This window comes from Haliotis rubra, unplaced genomic scaffold, assembly GCF_003918875.1.
Source record: "Haliotis rubra isolate DU_JTF1 unplaced genomic scaffold, ASM391887v1 Scf86, whole genome shotgun sequence".
NCBI lineage: Eukaryota > Metazoa > Mollusca > Gastropoda > Lepetellida > Haliotidae > Haliotis > Haliotis rubra.
Window position 1 is genome coordinate 2,293,730 of NW_025767590.1, and position 19,966 is coordinate 2,313,695.

General features: G+C 37.8%; 1 protein-coding gene across 6 annotated transcripts; it reads right to left on the reverse strand.

The window, feature by feature from the left end:
• Nucleotides 1–628: 628 nt before the first annotated feature.
• LOC124262888 (minichromosome maintenance domain-containing protein 2-like) lies at nt 629–19,393 on the reverse strand. 6 transcript variants are annotated; one of them, XM_046697476.1, is made up of 21 exons: nt 19,251–19,393; nt 18,332–18,500; nt 17,937–17,997; nt 17,504–17,562; nt 17,034–17,140; nt 16,455–16,559; nt 15,171–15,275; nt 14,750–14,817; nt 13,862–13,960; nt 13,477–13,574; nt 13,018–13,035; nt 12,512–12,632; nt 11,686–11,759; nt 11,237–11,405; nt 9,095–9,184; nt 8,300–8,486; nt 7,756–7,906; nt 6,802–6,881; nt 2,005–2,114; nt 1,673–1,746; nt 629–1,279 (listed from the first exon to the last, which is right to left on the reverse strand). In XM_046697476.1, the coding sequence occupies exons 2-21, from the start codon at nt 18,443–18,445 to the stop codon at nt 1,205–1,207; spliced, it is 1,965 nt and encodes a 654-aa protein (XP_046553432.1). In that variant the 5' UTR covers nt 18,446–18,500; nt 19,251–19,393; the 3' UTR covers nt 629–1,204. The 6 variants fall into 6 exon arrangements, 5 of the variants coding, with proteins under 5 accessions (XP_046553432.1, XP_046553429.1, XP_046553430.1 ...); XM_046697473.1 differs by having other exon boundaries at nt 6,802–6,944; XM_046697474.1 differs by lacking the exon at nt 19,251–19,393 and having other exon boundaries at nt 6,802–6,944; nt 18,332–18,503.
• Nucleotides 19,394–19,966: the final 573 nt, after the last annotated feature.

The following is a 19,966-nucleotide window of genomic DNA, read 5'->3' on the forward strand; positions in this document are numbered from 1 at the left end:
ATATTGAAGCAAACCTTAAAGGGGACCTGACGATGCAATACACATTTTACTTAATGACTACAAATAGCAAATTACCTTTTTCAAACTTGTGCATTTGTACCAGGTATCCAGGACAGAAACAGAATTATTCAAAGCCTTTGGTTGAGATGTGAATATCAGACTTCATTCTTGTTGCTTGTATTGCTGTGAAGTTGTTGACAGAAGCATACAACCCAACTGACTCTTGGCTCCAGTACATAGCTGTGTAACTAATGTAAGGTGATCTGTTTGGCTGATAACACATTCAGAGACACATGTAGTTGATAATTTATGGCTAGGGGGTGATGATGATTTCATGGGAGGGTTCACCCATTTTGTTCTGGGGAGCTAGGGGGGCAGCAATCTTGTACACACATACTAACGGGGGGGTGGGGTGGTCAGCAATTTTGTACATAAAAATATGTTTAAATTATGCTTAGAAATTATGGGAAGGGGGGGTCCATTGATTTTGTACATGACATGTAGGGGGAGGGTTTGTCACTTATTTTGTACATAAATTTTAGGGGGGGTCATTCACATTGTACATGCTTCTCCATAAAAATCATCATCATCGCCCCAGCCATAAATTATGAACAGTCCCTTACAAATAAATACAAATAAAAAATAAATACAAAAACTGAGCAAGAAATATTATATTAATAAATGCATTATCACAGATGTTGAAAGATTACTATAATGAAATGTAACAGTATACAATGCAGACAATTTTAACTCGTTAAGAAATACTCGGAGACAGATGATCCAGCACCAACTATGAAAAGAGATTCTAGCAATATCTTTAGAACAATTCAAGCAACATTGAGCATTCATACAGAAATAAATATAGTTTACTCTCAATTAGAATTCTGTGCTGATGTTAAAACCTTTATATTTAAAAGTTGAGTATTTGCTGCAGAACATTGATCCAGTAAACAAATGTTTCTAATGCTGAGTATGATGCTACCAAGGCAGCAGATCAAAGTGTAGCTTCCTTGCATTAACACTGATCCAGTCAACAAATACTTCTGATACAGAAACTGATGCTACCAATATTGCTGTTGAGTCCGCAGCACTGCCTCATGTACAAGTGTGATCATATAGTATAGATATCAAATGGTCCCACTGTGTGTTGTATTTTGGTATATTTGCTGTAACATCCAAAGTGATCTATGGCAATGTGTATGTATCATTCCTCCATGTTTCCAGTATGACCACAGAATCGGATCAGTTGAACATGAAACTGGTGCATGGCCCTGTCATTCTGTAAAGATTAAAATATCAAATGAAATCATTGCATAGAAAAAAGGAACTATTGATTACCTATGCTTGAATGTCATAATGGAGATGTTTACCAACAGTTTTGTCCATGAGATGGAACACTACTGATGTGAAACTGCTAGGAAGAATACACATGTATTTCATGGTGGCTTAAAATGAAACAAACAACAATTGGTCATGTGATGCTTGTGCATTCCATGCAGGTATAATAGTTATGCTTTGGACCTTATGTTTGCAGTGCATTGGAGACTGTTTTCAGTCTTGTAACATTTTGACTTTATACAGTTTTTGTCAAATTATATTGTCAAATAGTTTCATAGCCCAAAACATTCTTAGGTTTTATACATTAAAAATTGTGGTAAAAAATCGTATATACCTCTGGTCCAATAAACTCTTCAAAACACTTGCTTGTCACATGAGATCTTGGCTGCACATTCAATACGGACATTCCTGTACAAAATGTATTAAGATCAAGATTTGAAAACATGTTTGCATCTGATATTTACAATTTCAAAAACACAGAGGGGTCAACTTAAGACCTGATATCAATGTCAGATGCCTCAAGTAAGATCCCAATGAAATGGGATAGAGCAATCCCACAGGCTGTGGTAATACTATTTCCTTCTAAATAAATTGAGCTTAAAATACCACAAGTATTCCACAGTATGCTTGCATTGCAGTTAATCAATTTCATCACGTTAAACCAACCAAATCTTGCTGTAAGAATTTCCTCATATATCCTGATGGCCATGACAGCATCCTCCTCCAGCACCTGATGACGCAGACTGAGCTTGGCCTGGCCATGAGACAAGGACACCCTGCAATAGAGTACACAGTGTCACGACACCCTGCAGCATAATATGTACACACAGATTGTGCCTGGCCTGGCGAATTGAAGTGAAATGAAAGGCGGTTTAACGTTGTACTTAAGAATATTTCAATCATATCACAACGTACATGCGTGTGTATGTGTGGCTGCTTGTACTAGCCCAGACTTAAGCTGGTTTTATAGTGCCACCTCACGAGATACCAGGCCGCATTTAAGTATGAATGCCCCACTCAGACACATTATACTGACTCCGAGCCAACCAGTCCTTGTTGTATCCATTAATGCCGAACGCCAGACAGGGACCAACAAGCACCATATTTTAAAGTCTTTTGGTATGACGTGGCTGGGATTGTACCCGTGACCTTCGGCTCTCGGGCGGAAGCTCTAACCACTACACTACCGAGGCGGTTGTCTGGCCTGGCCTTCAGTGGGGTAACTGTCCACACAGACTATCTGACCCGGTTGCAAGACACTAACACCCTGCAGCATTTTGTACACATGGATTGTGTCTGGACTGGTCTTCAGTATGGTCACTCCACACAGCTTGTGTCTGACCTGGCATTGAGTGGGGTCACTCTCCATCACAAAGTACACACAGACCGTGTCTGACCTGGTCTTGAGCAGATACTTTGCAACATTTAAGTACACACGGATTATAATAGGGACACTATGAAAAACACAATACACACAGATTGTGGCTTTAAATGGTGATTAGGGACACTCTCCAACACAGAGTAAATGGTGATTGTAGGATTTAGATGCTGTAGGCTTAATATTAACATCTGGTTAATGACTTACTGTCAATATGCATTAGTATCTTTTTATTATTTTTCCATTCCAGTCCTAAAAATTAAATGATGCTTGAAATGGGATTTTGAGGATCTGATGGATGCATTTAAATTGCCTTCAATTTTCAGTTTGTGTGTTCATTAAGTATTGTTGCATGGTAACAACCACTACTAATGCAGTTGTACAGAAAGTACAGTGACTATGATGATATGTTCTTGTATACCTAACATCTAGCGTATTGCATGTGTCAAATTATATACACTGAAAGTTTGCAACTGAAGCAGTGATACATGTGCCAACAAGGTAACTGATGCACACATATTTTAAATTAAATTCTTCTTCTTTTTAAACATCTACCATTGTCACAATGTAGTAATTAAATTACCAAATGTTACAAAAACACAAACTGTTATATTCTAGCAGATGAAAACAACACTCATATAAGATAATATAGTTTATTCCATTCCAGCACTAAATTCATCAGTATTATTGCAACTTGTTCCAGAGCACTATTGAATAATATTTACAATTTCAGCATGTACAGCTTCAGTATTTCTCAAATGATTTCACAGCCGGAATCCTTCAATGTTGCCGATCGACTGTGTAATTTTTTTCCAATACTGACCATGTCTGCATGGTTTTTTTAAACCACTTCCAGATTATTGTCTGTCTGAGCAGTACCAACTGACCATCTCATTTGCCTACTCCAGATGTGAACACACAGACTGTGAGTTAACACTGTCAATTTGTAAATAGGCTAATTCAGCCATCTCAATGCTGGAATGGTCACTGTCCCCTGAGGGAAACACAAGATGTCCATGTGCCTAGATCTCTCGCATCTTCTTCAAAACTGACATCAGTCTCTAGGTCACTGTGTTGCTGGTCCAGTGATGAAGTGATATCACCGACAAATGCCTGAACTTCCTGCCACTTGAGTGAACAGAACACAGAGAACATTCTACGTACTCCTTCAAGGGCTGTTACACGCTCGGTCAGTGGGAGACGACATGCCGTTGGGAGTGTTTCAAGCTTATGGGTCAATCGACTGATCTCATTATCTGTGAAAAAAGCAAATATATATAGTAATACCATAGCAACTATGTAATCACCATTATAGAGATACTGAATTATGTCAGCATGGGATTCAATCATTATGTTTAACAATACTTGTCAAAGTGATTATGCATAATTTAAAAAGGTTGATGGTTGATAACGCTGTGTTTTTTTAAATTCAGGCAAGAAGAATAAATATTACATGTTATAGATTTTAGAGAAAATACATAATTACACTTTACATACATAATGTTGACAAATCTCATTTCCTTATACTTTTTTACATTAGAAGCTTGATGATGGAAGAGCAATGTGTTAAAAATTCTGTACAAATAATAACATGGATTTCACACTGCTGAATTGCACAAGACACATTTCAAAAGAAACATTGTCAGCCACTGTCTCAATCTGACTACTTCTGTATCCCTCTGACAACCATGAAGCTAACCTGAGCATGAGTTCTATCCTTGAGATGGAGGGTGGAACTGAACTGGTTTTGGTTGAGTTTGTACATAGGTACCTCAGTGTGTGCCAAATCCTAAAGTCTACACTTTTATGACAGGTTTCAATTGATAATATGTACACATATGGACTGTAACTGACTAAGATTACTCAAATGAACAGCATTTTACAAGACATGGGTTGAGGAAACCTAACTTCAGTTGATACCTACCAAGAGAATGAAGTTGTCGGGTGGCTGTGTTGTGAGAGATGAGGAGACATCTTAGTTCCTCTGCAGCAGCAACAGCATCCATGTTCCAGATTTCAGACTTTGACAGCAAATACAAGTCACTAGTGTAATTACATGCAGTATATACTGCTCTACCCTTGAGTCCAGAATGACATGATATCAGGTTCCACGAAATATATACTCGAGCTACACATATTAATGAAATTGTAATCTCCAGACAATAACAGATAGGCTATCACATTGGTACTTTGATGTTAGTCTGTGTTTTACCTAAAGAGTAAGATCAAAGTCTAGCCTACACAAACAATCATGGATTGGTACAAAGATCAAAGATTAATTATCACTAATCCTTACCCAAAACAAACACGTTGGTTCCAGTAAGAAGAATGGAATAAAACACTGAATGATAATAAAGGCAATGTTTTCACAACTAATCGGCTATCCAATTAACAGGTAAGAACAATGGGGTCATTACTTAACAGTATAACGCCTACAGTGTGAAGAGAAGCATTCCAAGCTGTTGGCGGTAATTGGAGACAATGACTTCATTATGGTCTTTTGTCTTTGAATTGGTAATTGGCTGAAGTTCTAAAACCTACTGGAAATATATGTCTGAACAACTTATAAATATTTCACTACCATACGTCGGTACAACTACTAGGGCACAAATAAAAGTCAAACAAATCAATATATATATACATACAAGAGAAAAGAAGGTTTCAGTGTATTTGTTTTATGTGTCAAAAGAATGTTAGTTTAAAGGTCACATGCAACCAAAACATCAAGCATAATTAAAACACAATTATCACTTATTCATGACATATAATATACATTGCTGGTTATGAAAAAACATATAAACAAAATTATAAGTGCAATATTGTGTACTTGGGTTTACTTCCCAAGAAACGAAGCAGCCGGGATACCGAACCCAGTCAGAGCGGGTGGGTGTGCACTCAAGTGTAACGGCTGGTTCATTTGCAGATGCCCTCACAGCTCATTGTGTGTGTATATATAGAGAGATGTTCGGTTTTGTAAATACATGCTCATTTTTTGTGCATAACATTTTACAATCAACAGACATCATAACATGTCATGTGTTCAAGTATCACACCTGCCTGTCTGTGTAATTACATAATGTGACAGAGACCGAACTCGGGCCATAAATCAATGCATTTTGTTTATGGTGTATAGCCTGATTGGTGTTAAGTTCAAATTGCATGTGGTCAGTGATAGCAGCTGTGTATTGAATATTGTCATTAGCAGACAGGCAGGCAGACACACAGGTGTCAATAAAACAAGACATTGAGTTTTGTCTGTGACAACGACATATCTATATCAAAGTTAGAAATTCTGTCAACGCTAAATAATGACATTGCTTTCAAGTATCGAACTGAGAAAGTGACTCGGTAAGAAGAACGTGTGGTGAAATAGACAAATGAAATTATATAAACAGTTAATTTACTGTCATAACATATAAAAAGCTCGTGCCTGTGAGATATTAACAAAACATTAGAAAAATAGCTCATACCAAAGCCTTCACCGAGTATTCACCGGACAACCTGCTTCCAAGCTGCGCGAACCTATTTTACTGCGCACGTGCTATGAGCACAGCCCAGCTGTTCAAACCAGATTTCCCCAAAAAAGTCTGGGGAAAATTAGTGAAACGTTTGAACTCCGATTTCGCGCGGTTTTTTTCATCGCCTTATTTTTCAACTTTATAAGCTGAATTTGCATTTTTGACGATTTGTTTCGGTAAGTCCATACCGAAAGGTATCAGAATCTGCAAAGTTGTGTTTTACGTTGCATGTGACCTTTAAGGATATAACTAACAAATAGATTTGTCCTAAATTGATACATATTGCCACAACATGGGATGTTTCTACCAGTTTGTGAGATTTATAAATATATCATTTTTTAGTGGAATTAGGTATTTGATAAAGATAGCAAAAACAATTCATGAGTATACAAGGTGAAAAACAAGAAATAACTTGAAGCAATGCATTCTGTATTTGGGATTACTCTTTTTCTTAGCAAAGTACAGATTCTGGTACTTTTATGTGTTCTGTCCCATCTGGGGTTTGAACCCACACTCTCAGAGTGAAGCTTGAAGCATTCATAAAGGGGGCTAGATCCTGACACTTACAGTGTTTCCAGGGCAGTGACGGGAACGCCTGTGCCAGTGTCTGAACAAGCTCGTGTCTTCCTACTGGCCTGGAAGTACGTCTGTAACAAGTGCAGGGCTTCACTGGTCATCTTAGTTCTATAGCTGCTCAGGTACTGGAAAAACTGCATTACAAAATTGTAAATTGGAAGACAAGTACACCATTTTGTGAATAACATGCTTATCTCTTCTATTAACAGACAAATTTGATATTCTTATTCTTATATATCTTATTCTAAAAATCACATGTGTAGATTGTGCAAATCATTTCACTCCAGGAATATACTGATTTGATATTTCCAGATGAATACCGTATTTCCCCACTACAACCATTACATAATGTAATGAGTAGGACAGTAATGATATTCGATACTTTAGCTAATGCCAACCCTATCATACAGGCCCTTAAACAAATATACCCAATAGAGCCAGTGCACCTGTTGAATATGTGACAAGAGTAGAATGATCCACTATTTCTGAAAATTGAGAAAGTTTCTGGTCTCTTATTTAATATTTTTGGTGAAGATAATTTAGGAACTGTTTTTTTTTTAAAATTATGTTCATTTCAGAGACTAGATGTTAGTCTAGCTGAAGTCCAAAGCCCACATGTCCTCCTTACTAGGAAGTAATAATAAACACATTAAGTTCATAAAGGTCAATTATATTTGATGGTTTCAACTTCCTTTAAAATATTTCAAAGGTAATTCAGTTTCTATCCGGTAATGGGACAATAAGATCTATTTAAAAGGATATCAGAAGAATAGAGCTCATAGATGCAACTGTAGAAATATTTGGCAATCATTTCAACTTGAAGTCAATGAACATTTGAAATAGACATAATGAGTACAAATAGGTCAGTTATTGGTTAAACAAATGTATATACAATCTATACAATCAGCTCAAGATGGATGCCCTGCAATTTATATAATGATCCACCTGTCTGAAGTCGTCAGCTGATACAGGTAGTTTGTTTTTCTGCTGTTGAGATTCCATAGACTGTACCAGAATCTGGCAGGCTGCGAGGGTATCGACCTCCTCTCTTGTCACTTTGTCATCAACATCAGCGTAACAGACACACCCAAAGCCACTGCACAGATGACACCAAAATTCCATAAGTTCAAGTACTTTAACAGTCCAAGTGATATACTTGGGTTTAAGTACATATAGGCATGATAAAGAGCACAAATATCAGTAACATGATTAGTGAAATTTGTTTCATTAGTGTATCTGACAGTAACATTACAAAGATGACATCTAAACTCTGTGGCATTTGTCAGGCATTCACTAAATGAATATTTACTTACAACTAGATATATTGACAACTTTACAAAACAACATTTTCTCTCACATGTAAGGACATGTCTAAATCCCTTAGTAAATGCCTGCTAATTCTGAATATTGTGTACAGTGTAGTAACATCTTCACTGTAATTTTTATGTTGCCATAATTAAACATACAGCCAAGAAAAAAGTGAATTTACTCCAGCACTGGTTTTGCAATGATTCCAGTGTCCTGATGACTGAACAGATCGTCAGATGTATTTCCTTTGTTGGGTTTGTTGTCTGAGTATCCCCATATCTGGCATGTGAGGGGTTGAACTGTGCGCTGGGGGAGGCCACCAGTGTGTTTAGCACCAAGCTCCAGGTACACTTTAGCACTGCCAAGTACTGCCAACAATCAATGCAACTTGTTAGTTCAGCACTACCAACACTCAACACACTTGCTGGCAAACAAGGATAAGTTGAGTACCGACCTGACAATTCACCTGTATTAGCATTTATGAGTGCCGCCCACTGGCGCATACCATTGTTAGTGAAGGGGCCCCAGGTTGTCCGCGATCAAGTGTAGTGCGACTTGCTACACCGACGTGAGAGTCTTATGAGCAAGGCGTGTGCATCTACTCGCAGATCAATTTCATCGTCATGCAATGCACATGCACTAACCTACATCTGCTCTACCTTTCACAAACCAAATGGATTCGCTCATTGCCATGCACAGCCTACTTCTCGTAAACGCGTTCTCTGTGCCGGTCCAACTTATCCTAGTTTGCCAGTAGATACTGTAACAAACTGGTGAAGATCAACACACCCTGTTATTACCAAGCACTACAAATACATTGTATAAACACAACAAGTAAGTGCCAACAATAAACACACCTGGGTACTGCCAACAATACACTTTATTACTGTCAAATACTGCCAACCATCAACACAACATTCATACACTTAATGATTTTTCAAATGTCCCTCCTTGTACCTCCTTGTGGGATGTGTACCTGCTTGCAGCTGTTCCTGGACCTTCCTCTTTAGCCTGCCCAGCTCCCCCAAGAAACACACTCCTCCTGATGCCAGCAACAAGGAACCACCTATAACACACAATAAGTCCTGTAGCAACACCATGCAGATACTCCGCAATATTTACACATCACTGCCCTCCCCGATAAAGGTCATGCTAAGTGGTAAGATAGCAGGCGTAACATATGTTATATTTGGGATTACACTTTCTTAGTAAAGTACAAATTCTAGTACTTTTTGAGTTGAGTCCCAACTGGGATTCGAACCCACACCCTCAGAGTCAGGCACCTAATCACAAGCACACAAAGCCATCCGCCTAATCCTCTCAGCCACCGCGACTTCCACAAAAATGGAAATCGGATAACTGGTAGTCTAGACTGCAGACTTTGTGTGGAAGTAGTGGTGGCTGAGCAGGTTGGGCGACTGACTTTGAGTGCTGGCGATTAGGTGCCTGACTCTGAGGGTGTGGGTTGGAATCCCAGATGGGACTCAACTCAAAAAGTACTAGAATTTGTACTTTACTAAGAAAGTCTAATCCCAAATATAACATATGTTACATTTGACCACTTTCCAAATGGCATTGTGTAATCAAACATAGCAGGCATCAAGGATGAGGAAAATTTTAATGGATATACAGCTTCTTTATTCTGTATAGCCGACGTTTCGACATAGATTCTAATGTCGTTGTCAAGCAAGTGATACATGAGAAGTAATTTTGGGTGATATATATACATGAGATGAAGGATGAGGCGAACATGAGTTGTTTATACAATAGAAGAGGTTGATAACACAGATAGTATACAGGATTAAGTAAGTTGATGGAAGCCAGTTGATGGAAGTACATGGTTGTATACATAAGGGATTAAGGATGTTGATTGGCAGCCAGAAGGGGGGTGATGTACATAGGTGTATACATGAGTGATTAGGTACTGTTGGGAAGCCAGTAGTGATGGACACATGGGATAATGTACAATGGTAGGGTTACATGAAAATTAATTCAGCGAGTGATGATAGGCCTGGGGGATGAAATATCCTTCATCTCTGTTGATCGATGGGGTAATCTTCTTTATATGGACAGCTTCAATTAGTTTGCGGGTTTTGAAGTCAGCTTTGTTCCTCTCGATGATCTTGGTTGTGTTCCAACTGATGTTGTGGTTTGGATTGGCTTTAAGGTGGTCAGCTATGGCGGATTTAGAGTCTTTGTTTCTTACAGAAGACAGATCCTGCAGGTGTCGTCTACCAGATAGAATGCGACTGCGGTGAATCTGACATTGGTGAAACCTCAAGACCAGTCTCCATTAGGATTAAAGAACACCAGGCCTCATCCTTCATCTATTGCCCAAACATCTCATGTATATATATCACCCAAAATTACTTCTCATGTATCACTTGCTAGACAACGACATTAGAATCTATGTCGAAACATCGCATATACAGAATAAAGAAGTTGTATATCCATAAAAATAGTCCTCATCCTTCATCTACCCAACTTCTAGAATGCCAATCAAAGAAGTCATAGCAGGCATCATCCACAAATAACCCTCAACCCTGATAAAGATGAGGGTCAGGAATCGTGTCTATTGGATTGGGTGGTGAAGTTTGCTGGCTTGCTGATAGAACAATCTTTGCTTTGAGCAGGATAGACATGGCCACTTGTTTGTTTGTCCAAGTCTAGTGAAAATTTAGAGGGACTTGTTGTTCTTGCCAAATTTAGTCATGTTACATAAGGTGCTAGTCTGAAATGATCTGCAAATTAGTTACCAGTAGATAAGACTAATGGTGTCTACCCTTGTTCAGGGTACAATAACACCAACCAGGTCAAACACCGAAATCATAAGATCACCAGTTAAGGTAGAAAGAACCTCTTGGGTCTCTGATCCTCTTTCCACAGAATGATCTTAGCACTACAACACTTTCTAAGTCTATGTTCCAGTATGGGAGTTACAATCACCTTAGTGCTATGATCACATTGTTGGACAGAACCAAGAATATTGGATTAGATTAGATCCACCTTTTCTTTATTTTGTTGGACAATCATATTTAGATGTTATTGTATGCAGGAACATTATCATAAGAAACTACTTCTGAGTGAAACATGTTCTGCCTATGTAGCAGTGACTCACCTTCTATGAAGTATGGGGCGGTCTCATGCCTGTCACTGATGACTTTGCCAGAGAGATGACAGCCTGCCATGTGACACACACCCCTGTCACAGAACTGGCGGCCATAGTCCATGAGTCTCTGTATCACCTCCACTTCACTGCCAATGCCAAGTATGTGCAGTGGTTTCTCCTAGAACAAAACCAAAAAACAGAAAACATAAATCAGGAGAGCATTATTCAAGCTTATCCCACATGATTTCAAAGACCATGATGATTTTTTAACACTAATGCCTTCAGCCTTGCTTGAGGGTGAAAACCTCCCACAGTCAATATTTCCAATCGTCTTAGATTACTGTTACCAAGGATGTTATTTGAGAGTACAGTGATGAGAATATGATTTTGTGGCATGTTCTTATAGGTTATCATCATATATAAACATTCTAGATAGGAAATATGTATAAAATATAGACCTCTGATACAGTTGCTAAACTCAACATTAGTCCAAGCTTCAGCTGTAGGTATGATCCAGGTGGAGCAACTTCTCCTGAAAGAAGGCAATGTAAATCGTAGCTGGTGTCTCAACATTTCCTCGAAATGATGCAATATCAGAAAGTGATTATTCCATTATGCTTTTTTATTTGTTTGTTTGTTCCAGTGACTGACATGAGAATGGATCAACATCATTGGGATATGATGACAAGCATGAACCAAGTCAGCATCACAGAAAACCCAGTTCTGTTTGCATCTTCTTTTGGCAAGCATAGGTTGCTAAAGGCCGATTCTAACATGGATCTTCATGGGCTATTTCTAAATGCAGCCATTCATGGGTACAGATGGTAGTGAAAGTCATAGAGGAAAGAAGCATACATCCCCAACTTTAGATCATCACATGACATTACTGAAAGAAGGGAGTATAAAACAAGTTGTCTGTATTCTACAATACAGTGTTTTTAGAATGGTGTTTCAAAGTAACAGGACATTGGGTCCTGTAAGTTTCAGATGTCTGTCTGACCCACTGAAAATTCACAGGACCCACAGAATAAAATTAAAAGCACATTTCAGATTTAACATTTCTTATAATTGGCATTGAAATTATCAACAAAAGATTTATAAACAGCAAACAAGTGTCACATGTCCCATATAACAACTTCAGTCAAAGTCATTGTGAAATATACAGTCAGACACTGGGGCCGGCGGGTTGTAGACTTCTATCGGACCGTTGGCGAATCTGCCAGATTTGTCAGAGGGTCAGACGCTATTCGTGAACACTGCAATAACTACTAAATACAACTTTACCCCCAAACACGTAGGCAAGACTGAGGCTGAAGCTCCAGGGTGAGTCTCTCCTGTCTCTGTACAAGCACAACAGACTCTCAGGCAGAAATGATGGCATCAGGGGGTGGAGAATATGTGATATCTGAATAAACAACAGTCATGTGAGGAAGACTTAAATTTAAGTGTTGTAGAAATATAAAGTAAATATTCCACTTAAAAAAACATTTGTCTCCAGAAATACTTCTAATCAACTGTAATGACACTATAGTTTACAACATTAAAAAACTACATACCTCAGTTAAGTAAATAGCTAGAGAACCATTTTCTTGTCTTCTCCGATGACATGCTTGTCCCATAGTAAACTCTATATTCTCATTAGGCACGATGATGAATGAAAATGGAAACTTTTAAAAGCGACACATGTAATTGTTAAAGAAGACCTACAATCTTTTTTTACCATACTGTCAATATATATATATGAAGTATTTATGTTTTGAGTTATGAGAGAAGGAAGTAGTAATTGTTACCTGTATAATGTTATTGGCCTGCAAAGTGACAAAAAAGAGGCATAGACTTTAATTTCATCAACATGACAAATTTCTCTTATAAAACATACAAAGTAGCATGACTGTAATCACATAAGACTTTGGTGACATATCAATTTTGAACTGAGTACTTGAGCTGCCTTCAGCATCATCATTCTTAATCACATACATGTATATCAAATGAATTAATAGAAAGTAACATATATACTTAAAAAAACAACATGAAGCAGGTATGACATATAAAAAATTTAAGTAAGCCTCACAACATTTAGTTCCGCAATGTCCATGGTATGATGTCACATCGCTCATTATGTCACACAAATGATCACATCACAGTCTGCATCAGGAGACACAAAATCTAAAGCTCTCTCCTGTCCCTAAACCTTGAAAAACATTTTCTTTTTCAATTTCTATTGTGTTTTCTATTGTCCCAGCACTAACCTCCAGGGCAAGGCTGACCACCTCACCAGTGATGTCTTTCCTCACCATGCCAATTATCTGGTACTTCTTTCCTATCTGAATCTTCTCACAGAGTTCATCTAGGAAACAAATGGCCAGATATATTGTTGTTATAGGTAGTGATGTTGAATTTAGTCTGTATAAAGGATGGTATGAGGCTTAATAGGTTCTTAAATTAGAAAATGACCAATTAAAAGAGCACACAAATAAAAATAGAGAAAATATTTAAAAAGTTGGGTAAAACCTTTAAGTGATTACTCCTTATCATCATGTACATAGGACCAAAATACTACTATGTCTGATGAAAACCTAAACTGAGAGTTCAGGCTGAAGCTGTTCCGAATATATTTACAGACAGAACAGTGACCTCTGACATATACTGGAACAGCTTGGACTCGCTGCCTGCTCTTGACACTGATGACATCTTGGAAGCAAGCTTCATGAACAACCTCAGCTAAAAGTTTATCTGAAATAGAAATTATGATTCTCCAACCAAATTTAAAATATACATGTTTTCAGAACATTTGCAAATGGCAATATTTTCGGGACATTCTGGTGAATTTGAAATTTTATTGCACTTAGGATTACCTATACACAATTTTCAAGCACCAGAATTGTGGAGGGTAAACATAAGAATTTCAGGTGATTAATGTATTCCACAAGATAATGAATGCTGCTATTAGATGTATGTTGAAAATAGCAATTCTATTAGTCTGATGATTAAAATGTCCTAACACCAATATGAAGAATACATAAAGATCTAATGCTGAAGTACTTTTTTATCAATTGGTCTCTGATGCATGACATTAATAGGTGCAATTTCAGTCACTTGTTCAAGGTTCCTGCTGACTTAGATATGACTATGAGTAAGTTAAAGGTGAGTTTTAACCACTGCCTTGGACACCATTTCAGATATATAATGGCATCTCATCTTACTGAGGTAGGAAAGTGAACCACATGTCAGACATTTACCACCGTAAAACCCATGGGTATGGTGCTAATGAACCTAGATATGTAACAGGAGCAAACTGGGATTCCACAATCACTGGTGTCTGTTGTGTCGAAGGGATGCAACTCCGCAAAGCAAATTGCAGCAACTTTGTTGACTGGGCCACCCATGACCCTTCTTGAAGTAGTAAGAATGTCAAACAATAATACATGTACATATTAACCCCCAAACCCAATGGTAATGACATGAAGACCCGGCCCCGAGGTTGCTAGTCTCAGAAACATTTGCACCAAATGGTAGCCTAACCTGATATAATCCGGGAACTCTTGTCTTCCTCTAAGACTGAACCACATGCACTACATCTGAAGTCATTTCTGTTAAAAAAGGATGATAAGTTCAAGTGTAGTCAAACCAACTTTTTTATATTGATGTTCATACAAGAGGATTCAGGGATTAAGGCCTCTGACCATGAGTATTTATGATGGAATGCAATTGTTTGATGATATTTAGTATGAATTATACATGTATCATATAGGTAAAAAATAGAAAGTAGAACACATTTACATTTATACAGAGCTGTCTCCCTTGGCCCATGCCATATCTGTGACATATTTATGTTCACCGTAATTTGAATTTTTATGCTTTATGGACTAAAAGATGAATATTTTATAAACATCTAAACCATTAAGAACACATTTACTTTTAACTCAAACCAAGAATGTCTCACCTTATTGTCTGTGTCTCTGAGGCTCCAGGAATGTGGACCCGGATGAACTTGTGTCCTTCATTTCCCTCGCATGCAGGGTGGGGACACACATAACGTGTGCTTTGACTTAATAAATAATGATGGACAGTGATTCTTCATTGCACACGTACTACAAAATACAGTGAAACTTTGTTATTGCATCCACATAATGTCAAAGACATCTGACAATGAACCTTCATGGTTCAAGCAGAATACAAACTACAATAATGATAACAGTGAGTCACTAACACCATGTTTTGGCTGTGAATTACACTTTACATTTTCAGGCTTCCCTGCTTTCACTGTTCATATAACCGAGGCATCAACTTTGCCCAGCTCATCTCAGATACAATACATTCATCTCAGAACTACAGAGAGTGAGTTTGTTTTAACAGTAATGATTCCAGCTGCATCTTGCAGGGATTTACAGGACACGAATTCCATGCATCCTATGCTCATAAAAATTGACAATGGACGTAACAAAATTTATTAGTGCGTCCACAAGGACCCAGAAAACGTCCAAGTACTTTTAAAAAAAATTCCAATCAAGTGACAATAAGTTATCACTGAGTTTGCTACCAGCTGGTTTATGGTATTATTTGCAACTTAATTACTGTAACAATATGATGATCATGATACACTATACAATAACAGTATTAATAATAATATTTAAGTGTCTTGGACCCCCATTTTGACCAACGAAAATTAAGAGTATGAGTCCCATGGACCCTTAAATACAGGACTCCATGTAATCCCTGATCTTGGCATATTAGCTAACTGTGGGAGGAATGTCAAAAGTGACAGATGTTACGACACTCACAGTACAGCTATTGGATTCAAACACATGGTCAGTGACAAAGAAACACAACTATGCTCAGAAACAAATTTGCCATCCATATCTTCATCTAAAGTTGAGTTGTAGAGTGAGTGAGTGAGTATGGTTGTACACCGCTTTAAGCAATATTCCAGCAGCATCAAGGCGGAGGACACCAGACACATTGTACCCATGTGGGGAATCAAACCGGCATGACAAGCGAACGCTTTAACCACTAGGCTAACCCACCACCCCGTCGGTTGTAGAGAAATGTGAGGTCAAAAGGGTGCAGGGCTTTATTGTACATAACGGCAAACAAAATAGCCACTGCATTTGGATATTACAATAGTTAGACTATGTTCATGGTAAATATGGCACTCAACTGAATCAGGAAAAAAACGGTACTTCATAACTGTTTCACTTGATTTTACATGGAAACTTGTTTGACTTACGTATATTTTGAAATTCCTGTAATCCCAGTGACAACCCCATCAAACTTGACATAGTTACAGCTGCCAATATTCCTGGATAAATCTTTCATGCACTTGATTCTGCAACTGCATTAAAATGTAATTAAATGAAAAAACAGTGTTCAACTTCGAAATAATAAAAATGTGTATAAACCCTACCGAAAACAACAGTGGTGTCTAAAAACTGGATAAAGTGACATACTGAGAAACATTCCATTGGTTGAAGATTCATTTACAATATTGTCATATCTTTATACACATAGGTTGTTCATTGTTTTACTTAGCAATCATCAATATTCCAACAATATCAAGGTAGAGTGTTAAAAATGGATCCATGGCCAAACAAAAGGATATCATGAGCAGCTTATTACATCACTGAAGTCCTGCAACCAGCAATAGTGTCTTGGGGACCTATTCTAACCATTACCCCAGGGGTTATATAGGCTAACTAGGAATATCAATACAAAGTCATGTAGAAAATCTGAAGAAATCATGGTACAGTGTCAAACACATTACAAAAGGCTACTTTTAAACACAGACTATTCCTTTTCTGCATCCTACCCTTCTAGTGGACTTGGCAGGCTGGACAGTTTCAACACAACCGAGATCTGGGACAAGGTGGTATCACTTGGTAGAAGCTCCAACTCCTGAGCAGTCTGGAACACTATCTGCAGAATTAAATTTACAGTGACTTGTAGTTGCTTTTTGACAAACAAAATGATGACTGAAGATACCACCAATGGGCTTCACACAGTGGACCCATGTGGGGAACAGAACAGTTCAACTTGTTTAGGATGATGTGCAAAGCCACCTTAATGAACAGTAAATACTTAAATACATGTAAACTGAAAATCATTCTATAAAATACATCCTATCTTGTATAGCATAACAACTATATTATTAGCATTTTGGAATTCCCTTTTCCTGTCACTGACATGACTATTACTGTGAAAATATGGAAAAAGTAATATAAAGTAAAATATTTTAAAAAGCTGTAGCCAACAACAGTATATTTTCTAAATCCCACTTACTTCTTGAAAGATCTCAGTGGACTTCAGCGGTTTCAAAAGCACAAAATTTCCAAGTGCAGCTGAAAAGTGGTCCATAAGATGTTACATGAAATATATAAGTTTTACCTCAATCATACATTAATTTCTTTCAAATTAATACCTCCAGTGTTGGTATGATATTATGATTACAGTGGATAATTTCCCTAACACAGTTAGGGATTCCACTACATACAAAGGTGTTAAAAGGGGAGTTCAACAGATGTACCAAAGTGCCCCCGACTCTTGGTGTTGTTATCTTTAACATCATCTTCAGTTTTTAAAGTAACGAAGAATTGACAGCAGGTATGGTGAAATAACATAGTATTACTGTATTTAACTGTACTTCACCAGTTCAGTAAACTGTCATTCAAGATGAAGTTTTAAATTAGGCTTATGGTCATTGGAAACAATATACCGTTTAATTCTGTAAGTTCCGCTGGGTCCACATCAAGTTTAAAATGATACACCAACAGTTCCTGAAAAGAATGCAATGAAACTGAACAGTCTCACAACAGATTAGAAAAAGCTGAAAATGTATAAACAGTTTTTATGTTTGTGATCACTTTCTTGGTAGGGTACTGATAATCATTTTTTTCTTAATATTCTCGAGCATGAATTTAGGTCAAGACTGTCATCATAGCTTTGAATACATGTACTTGATTTAATTTCACATATGAAACACTAATTCAAAATCTATAGTTTTTCATACAAAATCTCAGCAAATTGAAAACATTATACAACGTATGATTATGTAATCAAACTGTCATTTTACAGCTACATCAATGAAAACGGATTTTATTAATGGAAAACCTCTCCTGAGCTGTATTTACAGCAAGTTGTTTTCACATATTGGAGATGATCAGCATTGTCAAGGTAGGCCAGTGCTGACTGTACTAGGCTGAAACGATCACAGAGGTCCTCCATGTGGACTGGGTGCTCATGCTTCTCAAGTGTGTTGTTCCATTCTGATGTCAAAAACCTTAAATTGATGATAACAAAAGTTATATTGGTAAATAAAACTACATTTGAAATTAGCCATAAAAACACTGTTGCTATTAACTGAACTGAAAAATAATAATCAAATCAATGTACATTTGCAGTAAAGGAACTGTGTTTGAAAAAGATATGACAGCATCTTCATTAGAGACTAAGGCCATTTACATTTTCAGAATTATTTTCATCCACTTTCGTGCTGTGAAGATGTGGGTTAGAATTGATCTTCAGTAACCTACGCTTGTGGTAAGAGGCGACTAATGGGATCGGGTGGTCAGGCTGGCTGACTTGGTTGACACATGTCATCGTATCCCAATTGCGTAAATTGATGCTCATGCTGTTGATCACTGGATGGTCTGGTCCAGTCTCAATTATTTACAGACTGCTGCCATATATCCGAATACTTTTTGCACGGGTCTGTACCTTGGTAGGAACAAGACGTTTAGATGGCTGAACTATGACAGTATCGGAATTCTAAAACCTATTGCATCATGCTGCATGGATGTTTCTCCATGACACAAGATTTCAACACGGTGTCCTTTTGTGATATCACAACATGTCGGTAAGAAAAGACACAAGTTATTGTCTCATGAAAATAGGTTCAACCGAAAATATGTCATGGAAACTTTCGATTCAGGACTACTGGTGAATGTCCGCAGAAAACAAGCAGTTCAAGCAGCGAAGCGTTGGCTATGATATGGATCAGGCTCCTGAAAGCATGATGAAAAACGGTTACCTTGGCTATTCGAATCATGTGACGATGAAATGATTCGACATGTAGAGATGACAGAATTTGAAAAATGCCTACGACCTAAATACGATGACTGTGAGCAGCTAAGCCACGCCCGCAACCCACTGGAAAACACAGCAGACGGACGTCAGCACGTGCTAGCGTAAACATTCGTATTTGCCGCTGGACGAACATTCAGTGGGAACGGAAGGCACTCAAACGAATAAAGTTTTTACTTCGGACATATTGAATTGAAGTGATATATTTAAGGACAAGAAAATGGGTCCTTCAAGTGTTATAAATATAACATGTATGTGGGCAATGGACAGCTGACCAGGCTTAGATTTGGAGTGAGTGAATGAGTATGCTTTTACGCCGCTTTTAGCAATATTCCAGCAATATCACGTCGGGGAACACCAGAAAATGGTCTTCATGCACTTATTGTACCTATGTGTGGAATCGAACCCGGGTTTTCAACATGACGAGCGGGTCCTTTAACCGTTAGGCTACCCACCGCCCCCCTTAAAATCGGAAACAGGAGTAATAGTTCTTGTAGATGCGAAGTACAATTCAAATCTGCTGACGAGTCTTTGCGGGCAGTGATTATTGGGACTGCAAGCCAGTCTGTATATATTCAAGAAAATATAGATCAGCCTTGCATTTTCTGGGGTTTGTGTGTGTTTCGGGACATTTTGACCGGAAAACAAAATAACAAGTTTATA

What these genes read in the sequence shown, in the direction of transcription:
- LOC124262888 (XM_046697473.1), bottom strand. Translation starts at nt 18,445, where the DNA reads ATGGAGGACCTCTGTGATCGTTTCAGCCTAGTACAGTCAGCACTGGCC. An exon ending in GTTTAGCAACTGTATCAGAG is followed by an intron (nt 11,406 to 11,685) that starts GTCTATATTTTA and finishes GTTTTGTTCTAG; the next exon opens with GAGAAACCACTGCACATACT. An exon ending in AAGAGTTTATTGGACCAGAG is followed by an intron (nt 1,280 to 1,672) that starts GTATATACGATT and finishes TAATCTTTACAG; the next exon opens with AATGACAGGGCCATGCACCA.